Genomic DNA, 25,341 nt, shown 5'->3' with positions numbered 1-25,341 from the left:
GCACAGCAAGGTGACCCAAATACAAGACCCAGTGGGTTATAGTTATATCAGTCTATTATACACACTTCTGGAGGAACAGTCCATGGTGCCTCGTTTGGTCTTACTTTAGGGCTGATCAGGTGATGTTTGTGTGTGTGTGTGTGTGTGTGTGCGTGCGCGTACCTGGGTGAGAGGTTGTCCTTCTTCAGGATGTTGAGGTGGAACAGGGACGGGGCCAGACACACAGCGATGTTCATGGGAGTCATCTGGTTCTCCTCCACAGAGGAAGTAACATCAGACAGGAAGCAGAGCAGCATCTGGAGCACCTCCCTGTTCTCGTCTGACATCAGCATGATGGCCGTCTGCACAGCCTGCAACCGCTGGTCCTTAGGAACATCTGGAGGGAGGAATCGATTGAGGGAGGGAGGAATAGAAGGAGGAGAGGACAGGAGAGGAGAAGAGAGGAGAGAGAGGGAATGAGACAGAAATAGTGGTTGGAATTTCCAACCATGGGAGAGATACCGTAGTATGATTTGTCTGTCTGTGTGTGTGTGTGCATGGCGCGCGCGTGTGTGTGTGTGTGTATCAGTCCTTACACTGGTAGATGTGTAGGAAGGTCTCTCCCAGCTTGCTGGTCAGTAGAGGTTCAGGCAGGTCTCTGAAGAACTGTTTGACCATGTCTGCTACGTCATACGCCGACTGGTCCTCGTAGCTGACATCATCAGGAGACGACTCATTCATCTGTCTCAGCGCCTGGATACGAGACTTCACACCAGACTTACGGAACAGACCCACCTACAGACGGAGTAGAGCAGAACGTTTAGACAGACAGACAGACCTGGTCTACACACTGACAGACTGACCGGTTCTACGGAGAGTGAGACTGACAGTCTACAGTCTACTGACAGTCTACCTGGTCTAGACACTGGCTCCTGAGGTATCGGAGGGCCTGCTGCAGGCTGAGGGGGAGGGGCTGACCAGAGCGCTGGACGTGAACGATCAGAGGAACACCAAACACATTCTTGTCCTTGTAGTCAGGAACCTTCATCCTCTTCATGAACTTTGGAACTGACCTGACAGAGAGACAACACAGGATGAGTCCCATGTCTACTCACACACACAGGATGAGTCCCATGTCTACTCACACACAGGAATAGGGTGCAGCCTCGACAGGCTTAGCTTGAATGATTGATAGTACCCACCAGGTCCATCCGTGTTTGTTGGACATGGAGTATTTCTCCATGATGGCAGTGAGGCGGAGGAGAGAGAACTTCTGCAGCAGGCTGAGCTGGCCTGCTGATTGGTTGGTGATCTGGAGCGAGGCCACTGAGTGGCTGAGCCGGTTGGACATCTGGAAGCTGGGCCATCGCAGACTAATGCCAGAGAGAGAGAGGACAACAGTTAGTATAGGTTCCAAATTGCACCTTATTCCCTATATATTGCACTACTTTTGACCAGATCCCCAGAGGAAAGTATGCAGGGAAAAGGTGCATTATGTAGTGAATAGAGTGCCATTTGGGATGCAGGCTTGGACAATGATGTCAACTTGAAAATGTGTAAATGTATCAAACTACTGAAACTGGCCACAAATCATTCACTAGACTTCACCTCTAAAAGGCGGACGTTTTGAGTAAGTATTCAGCACTGTCAGTACGGAAATAACGACAGGATAAGGATTTCTACAAGGAGCTAAAAACTGAGATGTTAATAATAATTTGAGGACTATGATTCTTACCGGTTGGGTCTGGTTAGTGATGCTCCCACCCCTGAGTCCCTCCTCTCTCTATGTCCTGTACAGTGAGTCTCAATGAGGGACACGCCGTCTCTGTCCCCGTCACTGGATGTGCTCTGTCCCTCCAGAACAGACGTCCCCTCAAAGTCCAGCGTGATCTGGCTGGATGACTTCAGACCTGCAGGCTGGATCCCCTGTCCGTCCAGGCCTGCAGAGGGCAGAATGTTCTTGGACCAGCGGTCCACTATCTGCTGCAGGCCGTTGACGTGCTGCAGGATGTCATCCAGGTGGGGGAACAGGTCTTCCTTCTCCAGGTCCAACAGGTCTCCAGTAGAGGCATAGAGGTGAGACCCAGGGACATTGTCGTACACACTGATCCTACTGCCCCGTGGGCAGAACTGGGTGAGCGGACGATGGTAGAACTCCCTCGGGTTATAGGTAGGTTGGGGGTTGGACTGGGGCTCCAGGCTGTCTCCAGGCTCTCTGTGGCAGGGGACAGAGGCCCCCAGGATGGGGGAGAGGCTCTCTATGGACAGGGCCTTGGGGAAGGTGCCAGGCTTGTGGTCTTTGGGGATGTGGACCACCAGGTTCTCGTAGGAGCGGAACTCGTTACGCTGATTGTGTTCGGCCACGCCCCTCTTCCCCTGGGCCACGCCACCGATCCGCTGCAGGCTGGAGAACATGGCCAAGTCCTCCAGATACATGCCACTGCGCTTGGCGTCGGACCGGTCCGTCCGCTGGGAGTGGGGCTTCCTCTCCTGCAGACTGGGGGATGAGACAGTGCTGCCGCTGGAGTGGCTGCCCTCGCTGCTGGAGGGGCACTGGGGGGTTAGCCCTAGGATAGGTCCCCCAGTGGTTACCTCCGCCCCCGACCTGTCCCCATTGGTGATCTCCACGCAGCGCAGCGTCTTCAGGGCCTGTGGCTCTGTCTGCAGTACCGGAGCGCTGATCACCAGCTTCTTGCAATGCCCCCTACCCAGCGTGTCCCGGGAACGTAGGGTCTCCATGCGGTGCAGGAAGTCCTTGGCTCGGGTCCGTCCAGCGCGGCCGTTTTGGCGGGCAGCGAGCCGTAGTAGGGGAGGTGCTTAGGGAGGTGTGGTAGGGTAAGGGAGGTGGAGTCAGGTTCAGGCATCGCTGCAGAGTAGTAGTTCCGGTTAGAGCTGTCGGAGTCCTCTGTGCTCACAGCCTGGTGGCCACTCCCCCCACTGCTCTCACTGTGGAGAGATGAGACCTCTGGTTCGCTGAGGTCAGTTAGAACACTCTCGCTACTGGTGGTGGTCTGCAGACCCTGCCCCTCCCCCTCACTGGGACTATGCCCCTCCCCCTTTAGTCTGGACCAGCGGCGGCTCGTACACTCAAACGTCCATCTGTCACTGATGGCAAACAGGTCCTCCTCATCAGAGTCTTCACTCTGAATACACAGGGAGACAACACAAAATCAATTATCAACACATGATCACCTAGTCAGGTAGAAATCTAAACCTGTTAACAGTTACATGAACACACTCATCCGAGTCTTCCCTCTGGACACACAGGAAGGGAGAAGACCCATAGCGCTGTCAGTACACCTTTATTAACACATGGTAACAAGATACAATCCGACTGATTGGTTGTATTTATAAGCTGATGGGGCAGCTGTATCTAGATATTTTGATTGTGAGATCTGTGAGGGTGTGACATCACAGCCTGTCTGTATCTGTATCTGGTCCAGGAAGGAGAGGCAAATGTCATTTGCGTTTTTTTCCAAACAGTAAAAAACGGAGCCAGAGGATGTGTCTGTTCAGTTATAATCACATTACAGTTCTATATCGATCACATAATCATGACGATATAACAGCACTTATCTGGTTCTACAGCCATAAATAAACCAATAGGAAACATCCTGAAGCCTAGAGGGGCTTCTCTCCACACTGAAGGAAGAGGTGATGTGTGCGTCCCAAATGGCACCCTATTCCTTATACTAAACTTCTTTTGATCAGGGCACTGGTCAGAAGTAGTACCGCCTTTAGAGAATATAACAATGGACAGATCTCACATGTCACAGGATCTGAGTTAGAGGGGTGGAAGGATAGAGGGGTGGAAGGATAGAGGGGTGGAAGGATAGAGGGATGGAAGGATAGAGGGGTGGAAGGATAGAGGGGTGGAAGGATAGAGGGGTGGAAGGATAGAGGGGTGGAAGGATAGAGGGATGGAAGGATAGAGGGCTAAGAGGAGGAGTAGTTTTGTGTTGGCCAATATCTTCAGTATTCATTACCATAATACCTTAGAAAGGTATACATAATATCCTTTGACTAAAGCTGTTATACATTTATCACTGCGCAACTGAACAGGATCATAGTGGTCATAATATAGAATAATATAATAATAATTAAAACCTCGACTTACCTTTTTCTTAGGGAGGTTGACGTCTAGTTTCATAGAGGCACACTTGTTCAAGGTGTTGAGTCGCCTGGAAGAGAAACAAGCCAAATGGATGTAAACAATAACATCAGAGTTCATCCTTCTCTCCGAGAGAAGTCACCAGGAATAGACACAGTCAGCCAGTGTAGTTCGATCTGTTCTCCAGTCCAGGAGCTAAATGACTGTGGGGCTGACGACTACACAGCCAGAACAGTCCAAACCTAATCATGCCTGCTAACTGCGGCTAATAGCTTAATGGGCAGATGCTCTGGCCTCTCTATCTTCCTGCCTGTCTGTCTGCTTCTGGCCTCTCTCTCCCTGACAGGGACCTAATTGGTGAAGACTGCTGAGGTCCTGAGGGGCTGAGGGTAGCCTGCTGTGGTAGTCATTAGTCTATTCGCCTGTGGTTCACAGAAATTCTCCAGCAACACCTAACGGACTAGTCTATGTTGCTTCCTCAGCTGCACACAGACTTCTTGTTCATGCTCCCTCTTAGTCACTCTCTCCTTCTATCCAGTAGAATTCATAAACACAAAGGAAACTAAGTTCATGTTGATATTATTGGGGCGAACCAGCTCTAAACAGCTCCATAACTGTTAAAGTTGGTTTCAATTCAATCTCACCCACAAATTGCTAATTGTAACAATGGGAATTTACAATATACCTCACAACAGTAGGAGAGTATGGGCCTGTGGGACAGCTAGCCTGGCAGAATGTAGGTGAGTAGGGGTCTGTGGGAGAGCTAGCATGGCTGAGAGTAGGAGAGTAGGGGCCTGTGGGACAGCTAGCCTGACTGAGAGTAGGAGAGTAAGGGCCTGTGGGACAGCTAGCCTGGCAGAATGTAGGGGAGTAGGGGTCTGTGGGAGAGCTAGCCTGGCAGAATGTAGGGGAGTAAGGGCCTGTGGGACAGCTAGACTGACTGAGAGTAGGAGAGTAAGGGCCTGTGGGACAGCTAGACTGACTGAGAGTAAGGGCCTGTGGGACAGCTAGACTGGCTGAGAGTAGGAGAGTAAGGGCCTGTGGGATAGCTAGTCTGGCTGAGAGTAGGAGAGTAAGGGCCTGTGGGACAGCTAGTCTGGCTGAGAGTAGGAGAGTAAAGGCCTGTGGGACAGCTAGACTGACTGAGAGTAGGAGAGTAAGGGCCTGTGGGACAGCTAGACTGACTGAGAGTAAGGGCCTGTGGGACAGCTAGATTGGCTGAGAGTAGGAGCGTAAGGGCCTGTGGGACAGCTAGCCTGACTGAGAGTAGGAGAGTAAGGGCCTGTGGGACAGCTAGACTGACTGAGAGTAGGAGAGTAAAGGCCTGTGGGACAGCTAGACTGGCTGAGAGTAGGAGAGTAAGGGCCTGTGGGACAGCTAGTCTGGCTGAGAGTAGGGGAGTATGGGACTGTGGGACAGCTAGTCTGGCTGAGAGTAGGGGAGTATGGGCCTGTGGGACAGCTAGTCTGGCTGAGAGTAGGAGAGTATGGGACTGTGGGACAGCTAGTCTGGCTGAGAGTAGGGGAGTATGGGCCTGTGGGACAGCTTGTCTGGCTAAGAGTAGGGCAGGCTGGCCTATTGTAGAGGTAAATAAGGCAGAGACAATCAGGCCAACAAGCTGCCCTGCCTAAAGCAACAACAACTACAACTACAGAGGAAAACATAACAACACATTCCTAACCAATCCCACGGAGAAAGGACAAAATAGTGCTCGATGGAAGATTTGTGGTATGATAGTCGTAACGTTTTACCACTCCAGATGCTGTCCCATGCAGGGTTCATGTGGATTCAGTGACAGTGAAAAGCCAAAGACGTGCATGTCAATTAAGGCAGGCCTCCGCACCTCTCTGATTCAGAGGGGTTGGGTTAAATGCGGAAGACACATTTCAGTTGAATGCATTCAGTTGTACAACTTACTATGTATCCACCTTTCTCTTTCCCTTTCCCAGATGTAGCAGAGTTAGACGAGGCTAGCCTCCTCCTGCTGCACTGGAGCCACCAGGATACAGTAGGGCTGGAGATCTGTGTCCCAAATGGTACCCTTTTCCCTATATAGTACACTATTTTGACAAGGGCCCATAGAGCTCTAGTTAAATGTATGGCACTATAGGGAATAGGTTGCCATTTCAGGTTAGTTCCCATGGCCCTTACAGAAGCTGTTGGAGCGTGTAGAGCCTATAGAGAGTGTTGAGGGCCCCTAACTTCTCAAGACTAAAACGCTTTGACTATAGAGCATAATAGAGCCTGAATAACCAGGGATCAAAGAGAAAACAGCAGTGGAGAGTGTGACATACTGTATGTATCTGTTCCTCTCAGCTCCATGGTCAGTGTGAAGGCAGGAAGTGTCACTCTGCTCACCACACAGTGACAGGCAGACAGCATGTTTTACCAGTCTCCCCTGGCTCCAGGTGACCATAAAGAAGAGTCAGGGATGGTGTATGGGGGTGGCACTCACAGGGAGACCGAGTCACAGGGAGGTGGGAGCTGGGAGGCATTGTCTCCAGGGCTAGTTTGGAATGCAGATGAGTTGCTTAAGTGTTGTTTATCGTCACAGTGTGTTAGGTTGTGAAGGCAGCCCTTCCCTCCTCCTACCTTGGTTTCATCCCAAATAGCACCCTATTCCCTTTATAGTGCACTATTTCGACAAATTCCTATGGGCCCTGGACAAAAGTAGTGCACTATATAAGGAATAGGGTGCCATTTCAGACGCAGACCTTCTCTCTGCTGACCGTCTCTGGGGAAAGTTTCCATAGCAATATAGGGCAACATGGAGAACTAAAGGGCTGTTTTGAACCCAATCAGAGACAGTTAATGTCTTGGCATAGCAGAGGGGAGGTTGAGCTTGACTACTAGTCTTGCCAGACAGAAGCAGGTTAAAATGGGCACAGACATAACTATTGATTTTCTGGTCGATTAAACAATGCCTATTTCAATTTGATCTTACCATAAAATCAAAAGTTATTTCACTATATTTAAGTTAGCTGGCTAACGCATTGATCTTACTTTGCAGTATACCCCTCTGGTCTGGCAGGTTGGCTCATCTGTTGTGTTGCTGTTTTGTCCTGTGTCGTCTGTTTAGTAAAGGACTCCTAGATGCGTGAGTGACGTGCTTGTTGTTCACAAGTGATTATCGCTCTGTCAGTTTAAGTGATGTAGATCCATTTCACATCCCTGAGGCTCAAACACTCAGCTCTCTCTGGTGTTACCTCACTGACTGGCATACAAACTCACACATTCAATGTCAACTGAATGACACTGCAATCGGTATGGAAGCCGTCTGGAAAATCCAACCAGGTTTAATCCACTCACCTGCAGAGAGGTTCCACCAGGTCGTTGTCCAGAAAGTCATGGTCTTTCTTCACAGGAGAGATGTCGATGGGGAACTGAGAGTCTGAGGAAACAGATTCAACTCTGCTCTCAGATGAAAGATAAAAACATTTCTCCTCTGTAGTTATCTAGCTCCTTAATAGGGCAGCAAGGCTGGAAACACGTGGCACTTTTTAACTCAGGAAGTTAAACAGAAGAGCTCTGGGAAGGAAAGCACATTGTTTCCAGAGAGCTATCCAGGGGTGGGCGAGAGAGAGAGAGAGAGAGAGAGAGAGAGAGGGTTTGCCCAAATAACGGCGCTGAGACGTTGAGCAGTAGCAGCATTACGTCTGTCTCTGGGTATTGGCCTCCTGTTATGTAACACACAGCAGTGTCCCAAATGGCACCTCATTGCCCACATAGTGTACTACTTTTGACCAGGGCCCATAGTCCACTATGTAGGCAATAGGGTACCATTTGGGACACAGCCACAGATTCACTCCAGACCCTCCATATTACATTCCACTGCATTCATGTGGTACCATGAACTGTTTTATGAAAGCAACGTAGCGTAACGTCTGTCACATAAGGAGAAACACAGATATCAGAATACACTCAGACAGGTCTGGGTGCTGGGAGCCGCAGCCGGCAGGAATTTGGAAATGGTTTCAAAATGCAGTTATTTTACACTCAATATTCACGTCTACTCATCAGTGTCTACCTCAATACAACAGCTTCACCTGAATTGAAACACTACAGTCTTGAAAAACGTTGTTTCCTTTAGTGAGCAGGATGTATGGAGCTGAATACAGGGGGACAACATGTGGATAGCACTTCTTTCCATACACACTAATCCAACCGCAGTAGTGGTGAGGAGAGCTGGCTGCTTCTAAACCATGATGATAAAACGTTTTCTCATGACCTCTTTGTTTTAGTGTGCTGGACATGTTTGGGTCGTAACTCTAGCCAGGAACTATCCAGACCAAAGCCCAGCCGAGTCTCTCGCTTTCTCTCTTTCTGCAGTCCTCCTGTCTCTCTATCACTTATCTCTCTTCCCTCCCGTGAGAGGAAAGGAAATGAGTGGAGAGGACATGAGAGGAAAGGAGAAAACTTAAGAAGAGAGGACATGAGCGGAGAGGAGGGGAGAGGACATGAGAGGAGAGGACATGAGAGGACATGAGAGGACATGAGAGGACATGAGCGGAGAGGAGATGAGAGGACATGAGAGGAGAGGACATGAGAGGGCATGAGAGGACATGAGAGGAGAGGACATGAGAGGAGAGGACATGAGCGGAGAGGACATGAGCGGAGAGGACATGAGAGGACATGAGAGGACATGAGCGGAGAGGACATGAGCGGAGAGGACATGAGCTGAGAGGACATGAGCGGAGAGGACATGAGCGGAGAGGACATGAGCGGAGAGGACATGAGCGGAGAGGACATGAGCGGAGAGGACATGAGAGGAGAGGACATGAGAGGAGAGGACATGAGCGGAGAGGACATGAGAGGAGAGGACATGAGAGGAGAGGACATGAGAGGAGAGGACATGAGCGGAGAGGACATGAGAGGACATGAGAGGAGAGGACATGAGCGGAGAGGACATGAGAGGAGAGGACATGAGCGGAGAGGACATGAGAGGACATGAGAGGACATGAGCGGAGAGGACATGAGCGGAGAGGACATGAGCTGAGAGGACATGAGAGGAGAGGACATGAGCGGAGAGGACATGAGCGGAGAGGACATGAGCGGAGAGGACATGAGAGGGCATGAGAGGAGAGGACATGAGAGGACATGAAAGGAGAGGACATGAGCGGAGAGGACATGAGAGGACATGAGAGGAGAGGACATGAGCTGAGAGGACATGAGAGGAGAGGACATGAGAGGAGAGGACATGAGCGGAGAGGACATGAGCGGAGAGGACATGAGAGGAGAGGACATGAGAGGACATGAGAGGAGAGGACATGAGAGGAGAGGACATGATAGGACATGAGAGGACATGAGAGGACATGAGAGGACATGAGAGGACATGAGCGGAGAGGACATGAGCGGAGAGGACATGAGCGGAGAGGACATGAGCGGAGAGGACATGAGAGGACATGAGCGGAGAGGACATGAGAGGAGAGGACATGAGAGGAGAGGACATGAGCGGAGAGGACATGAGAGGACATGAGCGGAGAGGACATGAGCTGAGAGGACATGAGCTGAGAGGACATGAGCTGAGAGGACATGAGCGGAGAGGACATGAGCGGAGAGGACATGAGCGGAGAGGACATGAGAGGAGAGGACATGAGAGGACATGAGCGGAGAGGACATGAGAGGGCATGAGAGGAGAGGACATGAGAGGACATGAGAGGAGAGGACATGAGAGGAGAGGACATGAGCGGAGAGGACATGAGAGGACATGAGCGGAGAGGACATGAGCTGAGAGGACATGAGAGGAGAGGACATGAGAGGAGAGGACATGAGCGGAGAGGACATGAGCGGAGAGGACATGAGAGGACATGAGAGGAGAGGACATGAGAGGAGAGGACATGAGCGGAGAGGACATGAGCGGAGAGGACATGAGAGGACATGAGCGGAGAGGACATGAGAGGAGAGGACATGAGCGGAGAGGACATGAGCGGAGAGGACATGAGCGGAGAGGACATGAGCTGAGAGGACATGAGCTGAGAGGACATGAGCGGAGAGGACATGAGCTGAGAGGACATGAGCGGAGAGGACATGAGCGGAGAGGACATGAGCGGAGAGGACATGAGAGGAGAGGACATGAGAGGACATGAGCGGAGAGGACATGAGAGGACATGAGCGGAGAGGACATGAGAGGACATGAGCGGAGATGACATGAGCGGAGAGGACATGAGCGATGAGCGGAGAGGACATGAGCGGAGAGGACATGAGCGGAGAGGACATGAGAGGAGAGGACAGGGGGGGCAGGGCAGTGTAAGAGGAAGACAGACTATGCCAGATAATTCGCTCTTCATATAGAAACTCTACATCAAAGTTAAAATCAACAGTGGCTCATTTCACAACAGAGGTTACGTTTCAAAATAAAACTTCCGTTTTTGTTTTATAGTTGGTCTATTATGACTTTATTACCTTATTATAATGTGTCTGTTATGATCAAACCATTCTCTCCCACAATAATACATGACTGGAGAGGGGAGCTGACAGTCAAATGTGTGTGTGTGTGTGTGTGTGTGTGTGTGTGTGTGTGTGTGTGTGTGTGTGTACCAGTGTTGCATTGTTATGGTGGGTTATTGGCTGATTGAGTTAACTACCTTCAAAGAGCTGAGCGTATTGGGGGAATCCTGCCGCTCGTAGCCAATCACACGCCTCCTTTGCCTCGAGTTCTGAAACAGAAGAAGAAAACATGTCTTGTCAGTCAGAGTAACAGAAATAAACAGTATGTCCAACACAGAGTGGTGGGTAGGGGGTATTCACTGAACAACAACTTTTATGCACTCACCATGGATGGTTGTTCTCTTGGAAGAACAAAAAACAGAAGCAGAGTTGAGATTGAAACCATATAGCTGTTAGATAGTATGCAAGATAACCATTTCACTGTACTGAATGTGACAATAAAACATCAACTAATACTGAGGTCATAAATAGTTGGTCCCTCAGGTACACCGGCATAAAACCTTATATGACTGTCTGAGGTCTGGTCTCTAAGCTTCTAACTCTCCTAGCTTGGATTATAGGGCTATAACCTGACCACAGAGTTCTGTGAGGGGCGGCAGAAATACAAGTCAGGATACACTGCTGGACAGCAGAGGGATCAGGACAGGAAGACATTGGATATACATTTCTAAAACTGCACCTTAAAAGTCATATCTATCATTTTTATCGTCTCAACACTGCATTTTGTTTATCTCAGTTTTACAAAATATTAGACTTGTCAAACAGAAGAAATCTACAAATCATGCTAAATATAGGTATCATAGCAAAGCATAGGCAGCAGATCAAACTGTCCTGGACAGACAGTCTTATGTTCTCTAGATACACTATACAAAAGGTATGTGGCCCCCAATTCAAATTAGTAGATTTGGCCATTTCAGCCACACCTGTTGCTGACAGGTCTATACAATTGAGCACACCGCCATGCAATCTCCATAGACAAACATTGGCAGTAGAATGGCCTTACTGAAGAGCTCAGTGACTCAACATGGCACCGTCATAGGATGCCCCTTTCCAACAAGTCAAATTTCTGCCCTGCTAGAGCTGCCCCGGTCAACTGTAAGTGCTGTTATTGTGAAATGTCTAGGAGCAACAAAGGATCAACCGTGAAGTGGTAGGCCACACAAGCTCACAGAACAGGACAGCCGAGTGCTGAAGCGCGTAAAAATCGCCTGTCCTCGGTTGCAACACTCACTACCGAGTTCCAAACTGCCTCTGGAAGCAACGTCAGCACAATAACTTTTTGTCAGGAGCTTCATGAAATGGGTTTCCATGCCCGAGCAGCCGCACACAAGCCTAAGATCACCATGCGCAATGCCAAGCATCGGCTGGAGTGGTGTAAAGCTCGCTACCATTGGACTCTGGAGCAGTGGAAACATGTTCTCTGGAGTGATGAATCACGCTTCACCATCTGGCAGACCTGACGGACGAATCTGGGTTTGGCGGATGCCAGGAGAACGCTACCTGTCCAAATGCATAGTGTCAACTGTAAAGTTTGGTGGAGGAGCAATAATAGCCTGAGGCTGTTTTTCATGGTTCGGGTTAGGCCCCTTAGTTCCGTAGCGTTCCAGTGTACGCTACAGCATACAATGACAGTCTAGATGATTCAGTGCTTCCAACTTTGTGGCAGCAGTTCGAGGAAGGCCCTTCTTGTTTCAGCATGACAATGTTTAATTTAAGTATCCAGCCAGCCTCCTGACAGAGCAGCTGTCCTGTAATAGAGCAGCTGTCCTGTAATAACCCTAACCCTGTCCCCTACAGGTGACCCCAAGTTGTGACCCCTGTTGTGGGGTCATGACCTGACCCTGCTGACACCTGAGGGGTGACGTCCCCTCTCTGGTTCCGAACTCTTGACTCACAGGACAAGAAGCAGACAGACCTCTCACGTCTAACTAACAGAACTGACCCCTCTCTCTCTCTTCTCTCCTCTCTCACTCCACCCTCTCCTCGCTCACTCTCACTCCTGCCAATCCTCCCTCACTCTCACTTATTCTTGTCACTTCTCTCCTCTCTCTCCTCAACTTACACACACACACACACACACACACACACACACACACACACCACTCTCACTATAGAATCGATAGGCTACTATAGCAAACATGGAGAAAGAATGAATGAAAATATTCTCACCTACCCAGGACTGGCACTACAGACAGGTCTGTTATAGAAGTCTATTCAGATCCCAAACCTGTCCTCCTCTTCCAATATGATCCCAACTCCACAGTGAAGCTGTTAGCCTAGTGCATTGAAGCAGTATACTCCAGGCAAGTTGGTGTGTAGAAGGACGAGCTAGTGTTAATATCACAGCAGATCAACACAATAGGAACATCCTTCAGCCCATATCCCTCGACAGTCACCTCAACAATATGTCTAGTGTGAATAAAGAGGACAGAGGACCACTCCACTCAAAAGAGGTATCCCAGCATGTCTGTTCCCGCCCGTCTTTGTCTGACGCTCCGTGACGCACTAGTCATTTATCACAGTTCATCCCACCTGGGTCTCCATATAGAACTGTCTGTGACAGAGATAACCTTTCACTGTAACTTCATCTGTCCTGTCTCTACCCCACCTTTCTCCAGACCCCGGCCTGTGGCTATACTGTACCCCACCCCCTCTCTCCAACACAGTGACCATCGTCTCTGTGACTCACCTGTGTTGTGTCTAACCTGTATCATTACAGCGCTGTGTCCACATGTCAGTGACTAGGGACTTTGGTCCATAGACAGACAAGTCTGACCACCAATTGAATAAATATTAGCAGTTCCCAGAGGGAGAGGGTATGCACCAAATGCCACCCTATTCCCTATATTTTAGAGCACTTTTGACCCGAGCTCTATGATTCCATATAGAACTGGTCAGAAGTAGTGCACTATAAAGGGTTTAGGGTACTATTTGGGATGTAGAGAGTGTCCTTGGATGACAACGTCCATGTTTACCTCTACACCCACGTCAGATCCCGGTTTACTCCAACGGCCTCCATAACAGGGTCACATCACAGGTTGAGTCAACATGGGAAATCTTCCATAGATAACTGACACTAACCTGGCCAACTAGACAGTTCTTAGTGGAATTAAGTATCCGCGTGCTCAACTCTATCTCAGTAAATGTCTTTGAGTGCAGTGTTGTAAGGATACAGGATAGAAAAGGAAAACCTCCGGTCACTTTCACTAGTCTTAAGATCGCAGCATCAGTGGTTACAGAAGTGAAAGAACTAAGACTTTCCATGAGTTCAGGTCTTCCTCTCTCTTCCGACTAGCCTGTCCTGACAGTTGTACATTGTATTGAGTACAGTAGAGTTCAGGTCTTCCTCTCTCTTCCGACTAGCCTGTCCTGCCAGTTGTACATTGTATTGAGTACAGTAGAGTTCAGGTCTTCCTCTCTCTTCCGACTAGCCTGTCCTGCCAGTTGTACATTGTATTGAGTACAGTAGAGTTCAGGTCTTCCTCTCTCTTCCGACTAGCCTGTCCTGCCAGTTGTACATTGTATTGAGTACAGTAGAGCCATATTGTTCTACTGCACCACATGGTGAGAGTGCCTCCATCTCCATTCTCGCCGGAGGTGGGACTGTTGGCAACAGAACAGGGAATACGATCTGGGAATTCCACTGTCCTGTCCTGGGCATTCTGTAACAGAATCTCAAGACATTCTGTTCCAACTGACGTTCCGACGTACCTTCTCCAGGGAGAAAAGGCTGCTGCGTCCCAAATGGCACCCTATTCCATGTATTTTGCTCTACTTTTGACCAGGGCCCATCAAAAGTAGTGCACTATACAGGGAATATGGTGCCATTTGGGATGTAACCCTGGTCTGGCAACGAGTCAGGACGGGAACTGCTTGTTACTACACAACCATGGCTGTACAACTGTGTACAGTGTAATGTTGCATCGCAACAATGACATGAAACCCAGCACGGTGGAGGGACAAAGGTCCAAAATGCCACCAGCAGTACGTTTGTTACTAAGGTGAGGGTGTGCTTGTGTGTGGCCGACTAACCTATCCCTACAGGGGATACGACTTCCTCTCCTTACGCAACATCATTCCCTTTATAGGAACATTCCCTGGCAGTGTCCCAAATGCCACTTTATTCCCTATATAGTGCACTACTTTCCCTATTGAATATATAGTCCATACAGAGCTTTTTGGGACACAGTCAGTGCAGTAGGAACATTTTGTTATGAAACGAACATCAGATCTGCGGGCAGATAGCTAGTGTCCTAAGGGGAAGCGATGGCACACTTGGTCTGTGTGCGTCTGAAGTGGCACCCTATCCCTATAATATAGTGCACTACTTTTGACCAGGGTCCATAGGGATGCAGACTTGGAGAGTGGCTGGTGGAGGGTTGAGCTGAACCTGCTAGTGCAAGCCCTAACCATAACCCTAACCCTAAGCCTGTCTGGCTGGCTGCCAACAACAAAGCTAACTGGTTAACTGTTAAGTGCGTAGATCAACGCCTATATAACATCATATAAAGAAACATGCTCCTTGTTAAAATAAATACAAATCACTACACTGGACGTGTCTAAATTCTAAAGAAGTCGAGATAAATTATCCCTATATTAGTCCAATCCTAAATATTACTCCGTAATGATGTAACAAACAGATTGTGGTTTACTCACTGGTTATCTTCATCATACAGTCATTAGGATGTACACATTCCAATACAGTGGTTCTACAGACGTTCTACAGACGTATTAGAGATGTTTCAGAGTTTCTGGGCATCTTTCTCCTCTTCCCACGCAGCAGTAAGTAACGTTAGACTCCCTCCAGTACCGCAGCCTGCTGCTCAGAGATACTGATCTCTACTGATCCCTCTCACATCCAAACCTCCCTTCTCTCCCTCTCTCTTTCCATCTACCCCCAAACAGCCATGTGGCCACCCCCTGATATCTCTCCAACTCCACCCCTTTCTGGTGCTCCCCACTCTTCTCCCCTCCTTGTACCCCTTATCCCTCCACTACACCACCTCTTCCCCTCCTCTACCCCCCAGTACCCTCCAACCCAGCTCTGCCCACTACATCTCTTTCAGCACATTTTTTGGCAGAGAACATCATGCCAGGAGCCAAGCAACAGGAGCCGTGTGTACTAATGTCTGTGTGCAATGTGGGACTTTTCTCTCCAAAGATGTAATCCCAATGAAACCTCAGCACTACAATCAAACGCTACATGAGAAAGAGTATAGTTTGGATCCGTGGCTTGAGAAGCCTTTACTCATCCCAGACCTTCTATCTTACCCCTCTACCACCTCCTCCCTGTCACATGGCCAGAGAGCTGGACATTGTTTGCTTTAGAGGGGGGAGTAAGTGAGAAGGATGGAATGGGAGGGAGGGAGGGAGGGAGAGTTTCTTGGAGTCCAGATGTTTTTCCATTAAATCGACAGAAAGGAAAAGCGTGGGCAGCTAAAGTGGGGAAAACCAAAGCATGACATAAAACCATGACATAAACCGTCAACAATCAGCAGCCATGAATCATACTGGCATCCTCGATCAGCGTCTAACATGGCACGAGAGAAAGAAAGAAAAATGAGAGAGAGAGAGAGAGAGAGAGAGAGAGAGAGAGAGAGAGAGAGCAAGCGAGAGCTGTGGCTATGAAAACACGAGTTTGGTGCACTGCTCCCCTGCTGTCTGACTACCCTGGGGAAGGCATCAGGAGTGGCAGCAGCCTGGTTACAGACAGACTACTGCTGCACACAATGATGATCACACTACCTTACAGTAACAGCCCGAGGCAGACAGACAGACAGGAGGAAACAGTGTGCCACTTCTTGTCAACCACAACCTCACATGTCTCATGTCTGAAACAAGCCAACATTTCCTCCTGTCTCTGTCTAACATTTCCTTGTCTAACAGAGTTCAATTGTGCATGGACAATAGGAAGAGCTAAGTGAGGCTTCAATTATTGTCTATAAAGAGTAGTCTGTAGCCTCAATGGAGAGAGCCTGAGTGACTGGTTGTACTTATGTAGTTGTACTGCACACAGAACCAGGAATAGGCAGTAGTAGGTCCAGTGAGAGCCTAGCAGAGTGCTGGCGAGGCAGTAGATGGATTAATAATATAGCCTAGCCGCAGGTTCTGCCGGTAGCCCTCACCCTCCTCCTGTGTCCCCTCCCTCCCACCCGTCCCCATACCCCCTACCATCTTCCAAGCCCCGGCTTCAGGCTCAGCCCCCAAGTCACTCTGCCAGTGTCGTGGGAACAACGTGGGTCTATTTTTCCATTTCAGGTTTTAATTAACCTCCCCCCATGTCTCCATCATGGTCCCCTTGCCACCCTCAGGGCTACATCCTAAGACCTCTCCACCATCACTACACACAATATCCCCCTCATGCCCCCATACCACAGCCCATACAATACCCTCTATCATAACCGTACCAGGAGGTGCCACTGCCACTCACTCGCTAATCTACCCAACACCATGTGTGGCGAGAGAGTGAGTCGGAGTGAGATAGAGAGTCAGTGAGTGAGTGAATGAGTGAGAGATAGTGTGTGAGTGAGTGAATAAGTGAGTGAGTGGGAGTGAGATAGAGAGTCAGTGAGTGAGTGAATGAGTGAGAGATAGTGTGTGAGTGAGTGAATAAGTGAGTGAGTGACAGTGAAAGGGTGTGAGAGAGAGAGAGAGAAACAGAGAGAGCTTATTGATTGTCAGTGTCAACAGCAGGATAACAGGAGGACATGAGCTACAAATCTGAAGGATGCAGGCTGCTGTTGTTGACCTGGTCTTGTCCCAAATGGCACCCTATTCCCCAAACTGTTAGAAAAAAAATAGCTATCTAGGACCGAAAAGGGTTCTTCATTTATCCCCATAGCAGAACCCTTTGAAGAACCCATTTTGGTAATCCTTTTCAGTCCATGTAAAAACCCTTTCCACATAGGGTTCTTAATGGAACCAAAAATGATTTTTACCTGGAACCAAAAAGGGTTCTCCTATGGGGACAGCCAAAGAACCCTTTTGGAACCCATTTTTCTAAGCGTGTATATAGTGCAATACTTTTGACCAAAGCCCTATGGACCCTGGTTAAAAGTAGTGCATTATGTAGGGAATAGGATACCATTTGGGATGCATACCAGGCCCGAAGCCTGCCAACTGGGTCAGAAGTCAGTTTCTCTGAAGGGCCTGTACTGTATGTATGGAGCAGAGTATGTGAGCAGAGTTGAGCTGTCGGAAATCCCGCTCCTCTAAAAACCACTCCAACCTAACAGGGGGGAAAAACAGCCCCACCAAAGTCGCTCTAGTCATTAAAATCACAATTCAACCAACACCCATCTATTTTCTGACTACCTAGCTCTACCATTTGGTTTTGAAGTATTGAAACCAAACCATATGATGTGAATGAAAAGTTGTTTAATAAACATGAAAGGGTAAATGTAAGAAGCAAACATCATTTCAAATAGGCTACATGTCATATTAAACAGCATGTAAACAGTAAATAGGTCAGGAGCCAGACATTATGAATACACTTATTTCAAGGCTATTCTACAAAGAAATATCCCCTCCACACTTGCAGAACCACTGGGGATGTTTAACACCCTTTTGGCTGCTCTTGACAGGCTGGGCAGAGATGCAGAGTTGTTGTTTTTATGTTCCTATAGGTAGGATTTTAGGCAAAATAACCAAATCAGTATGGAAAGCTCCTTGACAGTGGCAATATGCCAGGCCTATAGAGTCCAAATCAATTATGGCCTATAGAGTCCAAATCAATTATGGCCTATAGAGTCCAAATCAATTATGGCCTATAGAGTCCAAATCAAGTATGGCCTATTGAGTCCAAATCAAGTATGGCCTATTGAGTCCAAATCAATAATGGCCTATTGAGTCCAAATCAATAATGGCCTATTGAGTCCAAATCAATAATGGCCTATTGAGTCCAAATCAATAATGGCCTATTGAGTCCAAATCAATTATGGCCTATTGAGTCCAAATCAATTATGGCCTATTGAGTCCAAATCAATTATGGCCTATTGAGTCAAAATCAATTATGGCCTATTGAGTCAAAATCAATTATGGCCTATTGAGTCAAAATCAATTATGGCCTATTGAGTCAAAATCAATTATGGCCTATTGAGTCAAAATCAATTATGGCCTATTGAGTCAAAATCAATTATGGCCTATTGAGTCAAAATCAATTATGGCCTATTGAGTCAAAATCAATTATGGCCTATTGAGTCAAAATCAATTATGGCCTATTGTGTAGATAATATAACGGAAATGAACGCACTATTTAAGAGATCTGATGTTTAGTTCATAAATACTTTGTTACAATGACACACTTAGTTATCTATCCACCTCGTTCATTTCTTTTAGCATGTGCACGTAGTATGTACACCATCATGCTTCAGGATACCTTTCTTTTCAGATTCCACAATGATTATTTAATTTTGGACACTACATCACCTCACTCCCTCTCTTGTTCTTGGTCCTCATCTTTGTCACATTGATTTAAATACCTGCGTGTTTTATCAGTTTCTTCATGAAAATATTTAGCGAACTCCATGACAGTAGCTAAAGCAAGGGGATATAGCAGCACACAAGTAGACTACAAATGCATGCTGGGCCGGGAATGCCCTCAGCTGGTGAGGTGAGTGCTACTGGAGACCAAATTGGAGCTGTCGAGAAGGCTGACGCTCCAGCCTTTAGGAATCTCGCTCCACTCCAGCTTCGCTAACATACTCTGGTATGGAGTTGAAAGAAGAACAGCTGTAGCAACACTGCATTCACCCCGTGGAACAGCTCAGAAGATCACCCAGAAAGACCAGCCTTTCATCACGCAGGATAACAGCTCTTAAACGGACTCTATCTTCCAACATAGTCACCAACCCTTTCACCCAGCACAGAGCAGACCTCCAATGCTGTTAGAACCATAGCTACATTAGACAACACAGTGACACATACTATGTCTCAACTACACAAGACACATACAACAACATACCTGGGCAGTCACTCACACACCTACTACCACTGTCTACTATGACAACAGCACCAAAACATCCAGTGCCCACAGAGATGTAAAAACTCCTTCTGACTCTGACTTCCCTACATGGCTGCTGCCCCTTTAGTGTAAACCCAGTGAACCTTCTAGAATGATGTTTCCTCAGGGGGCTAAAGACATGGGGTGTTACTTCAAGTTGTTTTCAAAACGCAGACATCACATATGTTCTAAATCAGTGCTGCTACACAGTGAGGACTGGTCCTAATCTCAGAGCTATACCAGGGCTTTCCATTTCTTCAACCACCACTGTGATTTACAGACCTGTTCCTGTCTGAGAGAAGGATGGGGCAGTGGTCTGGTCTCACAGGGTAGTGGTGTTCCTGTCTCCCCACTACTCCTGACAATAGTACTGCCCAGATCTAAACCTCACCCTGACCCACATGAACACATTTCTCACGTCCTGGAAGAGAGGCCTGTATCAGGAAACCTCATGGCCCCAGGCAGGGCTGAGAAAACACCTCTACAGATCCTGTCCTTCTACACTCTCCACAGCCCCTCACACCTCTGCCCCACTCAGCCAGCAGCTCCAAACAGAACACAAATCAATCCGCCATGCAGTCTAACGAAAGACATACAGTGATCACTCTCAAGCTTTAGCCCCCAGCTCCAGTGTTTCCCCCAACCTTAGCCCCAAACCCCAGCCTGCTCTATAACCCCAGCCCTCAGCTTCAGTCCATCCCCCAACCTCAGCCCCAAACCCCAGCCTGCTCTATAACCCAAGCCCTCAGCTCCAGTCCATCCCCCAACCTCAGCCCCAAACCCCAGCCTGCTCTATAACCCCAGCCCTCGGCTCCAGTCCATCCCCCAACCTCAGCCCCAAACCCCAGCCTGCTCTATAACCCCAGCCCTCGGCTCCAGTCCATCCCCCAACCTCAGCCCCAAACCCCAGCCTGCTCTATAACCCCAGCCCTCAGCTCCAGTCCATCCCCCAACCTCAGCCCCAAATTCTACATAAACACTTCCAGGCGCTGGACCAGGACCATTTTCCCACACATGCTAAAGTTGTTTTGACAGCTATCTTGGAGGCCCTTCATGGAGGAGAGAAAAACAAACTCTGGCTTTTGGAGATTTCCTTTTTCATTTCAACAAGTCTGTCACCCCTCTCTGTTCAGGAATCAGAACATATGACGCAAATGGTACCCTATTCCCTATATAGGGCCCATAGGGCTTTGGTCAAAAGTAGTGCACTATGTAGGGAATATGATTCCATTCGGGATGCATCCAGAGCGTAAGTTGTTAACGTTAAGAGATAATCTTAGTAGTTCAGCATGAGGACATAGAAACACTCCCATACCAGATGACTAAGTTCCAGAATAGTGACATAATAACTAGCTTCTTAATGACTCAGTAGTTCTTCTCTCAGAGGAACAATAACATCAAACAGCCTTTTTACCTTCTGTTGTTTTTTGTCTACGAGACAAAGAGCAGATTTCTTCAACTGAACATCAGCATGACAAATTCACAGACCTGTGTGAGGCCAGAGAGATATAGAGTAGAGAGGTGTAATACCTGTGGCAGAGGTACTGTATATGGCAGGCTGTAGAGAGAGAGAGAGAGAGAGAGAGAGAGGTACCTGTTGGCATTGGTGGGTCTCTGGGTCCAGATACAGGGTGAGGAAACAGACTCCAGGCAGAGAGAGCGAGATGGTCCCCACACCACACCACCGCAAGCCTGGCTGTCCTCCTGCTACTGCTGCCACCACTACAACAGCCTTACTGACTGTCTCTCTCTCTCTCTCTGTTCTCTCTCTCTCTCTGTTCTCCCTCTCTCTCCCCTCCTACCTTCCATCCTCAGTCCTGTCTGCTCTGGGATTTATCAGATGCCACTATCCCCCTATCCCTTTCCTCCCCCTCCCTCTCCAGTGCAGTCTGTAACACAGCTGGGTTCTATGTAGTTAGTAACCTTGTCCTCCTGCTAATGGACATGCATGTGCTCCACTTTGACAGCAGCCCTCTGTAAATCAGTCACCTATTATAAGCAGTGTGTGTGTGTGTGTGCGTGCGTGCGTGCGTGCGTGCGTGCGTGCATGTGTACACAAGGTAATATAATGTTTGTTTCTGGCAATGCTGTTTCCCTGTCATAATGTAAGCCTGTATACTGTAATTCTCCTGTCTTTGATAGCATAGCAAACACTGTCATTTGGTTTTCCATGAGCTGTGTAATACAACTGGAGAAAGATCATCATGAATTACTGACAGACAAACAGACTCTGTTAACTCTGTCCCAGAACCACAGCTATCACACAGACAGGGCTAGGAGGAGACACACACACACTCCATGTGGTAGTGCAGTTACACATTAATACCAGAGGAGGGCAGCAGAAAGGATGAACCCAATGACCTGAGGAAACCGAGTGGAACATTGATTACAGGCTACTGAATCACCAGGAGGCACAACCAATAACCTCTCATCTAACATATTATTCCACTCGAATTGCCATGAAAACACCATGTTTATTTTCAAACACACACGCGCACACACACACACACGCAAGCGCACACACAAATACAAAACACACACTCCAGCTGAGGTTAATGTAAAGATCAACAGCTCTGGATTTCACTTTCAACAGACACAATCACAGTCCTCAGTTAATAAATGATCTTAATAAAGCCTTATTTCAATAACTGTTACTGAGATATGTGTTAATTATATACATTGTTATTGACTTGATTTGTGCCACTTTGTATTGGGGAATTATTTGAGCATTTCCACTCAGGAATGTGATTGACCTTTGAGTTGAGCTGAGCAGTGAGAGTTTTCCAGCCTGGTTCTGTTAATATATGACTTGTGTGTATCGTTACACTGGATATCAGGTATGTAGTCAATCATTAGCCTGCTCTATGACTGGGCTGGTCTGCACATGACAGCTGTCAGGTTAGACACACAGGCTATAGGAGAGGCAGGACTGCTGCTAACTGGGACCAGGGTTATCATTTGGGCCGTAGCCTGTGCGTCACATCGCTTTCCCTATAGAAATAGATAAGAAGTCCTGGTCTGCCACCATCAGGGTCGTGTTGAGTAGGGCACAACGTAGGCTCTGTCACAGGCATTCACGTCACCTTGGAAACCGGAGGGGCCCAAGGCTAGGCACATCAGCATCAGAGGCAGCACCATGCTCCACTATAGTCATGAGATCTGAATGTGACATCTGCATACCAGTGATGTGGTCATACAGATTTACAGTCTGTGTCGTCACTAAGCAGCATAGAACATGATCCTCCCTGTGGGACAAAGACACTCTGAGGATCACGTGTTTAAAAGTTTTCCATGGTGATGGTCACTTAAATAGGTCCTCAGGGAATTTCCCATTAAACAGAACACATCTATTCTGTACCATGAATACATACGGGAGTATTAGACCATGTGTACATGATCGAGCATTTCATCATGACTCTGGACCTCTGGGTAAACGTGGAGATGAAATAGGCTACTTCCTGCTAAGGTATCATTAATATGATCAACATGGCTGTATTTTATTGGGGCTCATCGGGGTGTCTAGCAGGCCGGGAGCCTGGTTCTATGATACATAATAACCCAAGTCATATTGCTGCTGTACACAACCACCAAGTCATGTAATGTATACAATAACCTTGCACCTTCAGTCCACACTGCTAGTTATCGCAGTCCTCCTGAGGAGACAGACAGACAGATTCACTCCAGGATATTACAATACAGCTGCCAGGCTGTAACTCCTACCAGTAGGTCAGGTGCCAACAGTGTCCTGAGCCCTGAGACAGAGGGAGAGAGCTAATGGTCTTCACAGAGAGAGAATGGAGCCCCTGGCTGCAGCAAGAGATTCACAGGGGGGTCAGATGGCTGTTATGAAGGGTCACTAGAGGGTCAGGCTCGGGGGTCTGCTCGGAGGTCAGACTGAACAGGAAGACCCGTACCAAACATAGATCCCTCAGTGAAGACATGAAAACAAACCACGTCAGCGAGCCAGCCTTTCGTCATGGTTTAGTGTTCTACCACAGTAAAGCACCATTTCAGCCAGTCTTTAAAACCCAGGCAGCCATCTACAGTATATCACCACTACAGATACAGGTGCAGGTATAGATATAGACATAGGTAGAGATTTAAAGAGATAGAAATATGCAGACAGTTTGTCAGGAATTTAGTCTTGATTAACACACCAGGTCCAAAGCCCCAATGTCCACTACTCCAGACATTATCAACGCTAGAGATCTAACAATGACTGTTGCATTAGCTCTGACCGAGCAGTTGACCAATCTTCTGGCTTCCTCTCTGCTCTGTGGAGACAGATTATTTTAGAATGGGTTTGCCAGTAGAACAACCTCCAAGCAACTTGGAGTTAGTATGAAAATAACTTTGGGTGTTAGGCTGAGGAATTTAGCAAGGAATTCAAGTAAGCAAATCAAGAATCTAGCAGGAAATGTCCCTCCATGGTGGCATGAAAAGGTCATTGACTGTGGACAGAGGGTGTAGTGTGTACTGGCAGAGGGGGGGAAAGGGGCGGACAAGCACGTGTGTGAGGGTCTGTGTGTGAGTACAGGGGAATTGGACACAGAGGGCCTATATAGTTACATTTGGGTGTGAAGTGTTGGGTATTTCCACTGCCTTAGTAGCAGAAGCAGCAGATACAGGGAGAGATGCAGTCAGTCTGCTGTACAGATCTAGAGAGACAGAGTTGGGCTGCAGTAATATTGACAGGAAAGAGACACATTCCTCTAGAATAGAACCCAGGCCTCTTCCCTCATGCACATAGGCTGAGTTCCAAATCCTTCATCCTCACATCCTGCTGGAAAGAACCTGGCCTCATCCTCATTCCCTGCTGCAGTGAGGCTGGCTTCATCCATATACCCTGCAGCAGAGAGGCTGGCTTCATCCTCATACCCTGCTGCAGTGAGGCTGGCCTCATCCTCATTCCCTGCTGCAGTGAGGCTGGCCTCATCCTCATTCCCTGCTGCAGTGAGGCTGGCCTCATCCTCATACCCTGCTGCAGTGAGGCTGGCCTCATCATCATACCCTGCTGCAGTGAGGCTGGCCTCATCATCATACCCTGCTGCAGTGAGGCTGGCCTCATCATCATACCCTGCTGCAGTGAGGCTGGCCTCATCATCATACCCTGCTGCAGTGAGGCTGGTCTCATCATCATACCCTGCTGCAGTGAGGCTGGCCTCATCATCATACCCTGCTGCAGTGAGGCTGGCCTCATCATCATACCCTGCTGCAGTGAGGCTGGCATCATCATACCCTGCTGCAGTGAGGCTGGCCTCACCCTCATACCCTGCTGCAGTGTCAAAGACTGGATAATTCCTTCACTCTGTGGGGCAGGAAAAACCTGATAGATATTGGACTACAGTCACTGCTCTATAGGCCTACTCTGCCAAACATTTATATAATGCATAATGGATTTGGGAATGCCGTACACTGTAGCAACTCACTTGTATGGTATGGCTACAGCAGTTGAATAGGACCCACACACACTCCCACACATCCGTAGCTGGAGTGTCACTGCAATGCCATCAGATGGGAAGCATGACTAAGATCGCTGGACAAGCTTCCCTGGAATTTGGGGTGAAATTATACAAACTCCCAGTAGCTCACCGTCACTCCCTCCCACAGTCTGTTATACTACCCGTCTCTATGGCCGGGTAACCCCCAGACCTGGTTTCAAATAATATTTGCAATGTTTCCAATACTTTTAGCGTTTGTTCTAGCCTATATGATAACCTGCAAACCTCGTCTTTCTGCACTATTGGTCCATTAAGCCAGGTAAGCTCAATCAAGCACAGATAAAGTATTTAAAATGATTCAA

At 48.2% G+C, this 25,341-nt stretch overlaps 1 protein-coding gene across 1 annotated transcript in view; it reads right to left on the bottom strand.

Moving 5' to 3' along the window:
• The window catches only part of LOC115136850 (stAR-related lipid transfer protein 13-like), an 89,677-nt gene that overhangs the window by 4,700 nt on the left and 59,636 nt on the right, over positions 1–25,341 (bottom strand). Inside the window, 9 exon segments of the mRNA XM_065024512.1 lie at positions 163–376; positions 576–774; positions 893–1,052; positions 1,182–1,352; positions 1,715–2,759; positions 2,762–3,122; positions 4,097–4,160; positions 7,400–7,481; positions 10,675–10,746. Coding sequence (XP_064880584.1) covers positions 163–376; positions 576–774; positions 893–1,052; positions 1,182–1,352; positions 1,715–2,759; positions 2,762–3,122; positions 4,097–4,160; positions 7,400–7,481; positions 10,675–10,746 — 2,368 coding nt within the window.

Source organism: Oncorhynchus nerka, linkage group LG11, assembly GCF_034236695.1.
Source record: "Oncorhynchus nerka isolate Pitt River linkage group LG11, Oner_Uvic_2.0, whole genome shotgun sequence".
Taxonomy (NCBI): Eukaryota; Metazoa; Chordata; class Actinopteri; order Salmoniformes; family Salmonidae; genus Oncorhynchus; species Oncorhynchus nerka.
This window is presented reverse-complemented; position numbering and strand designations above follow the sequence as displayed.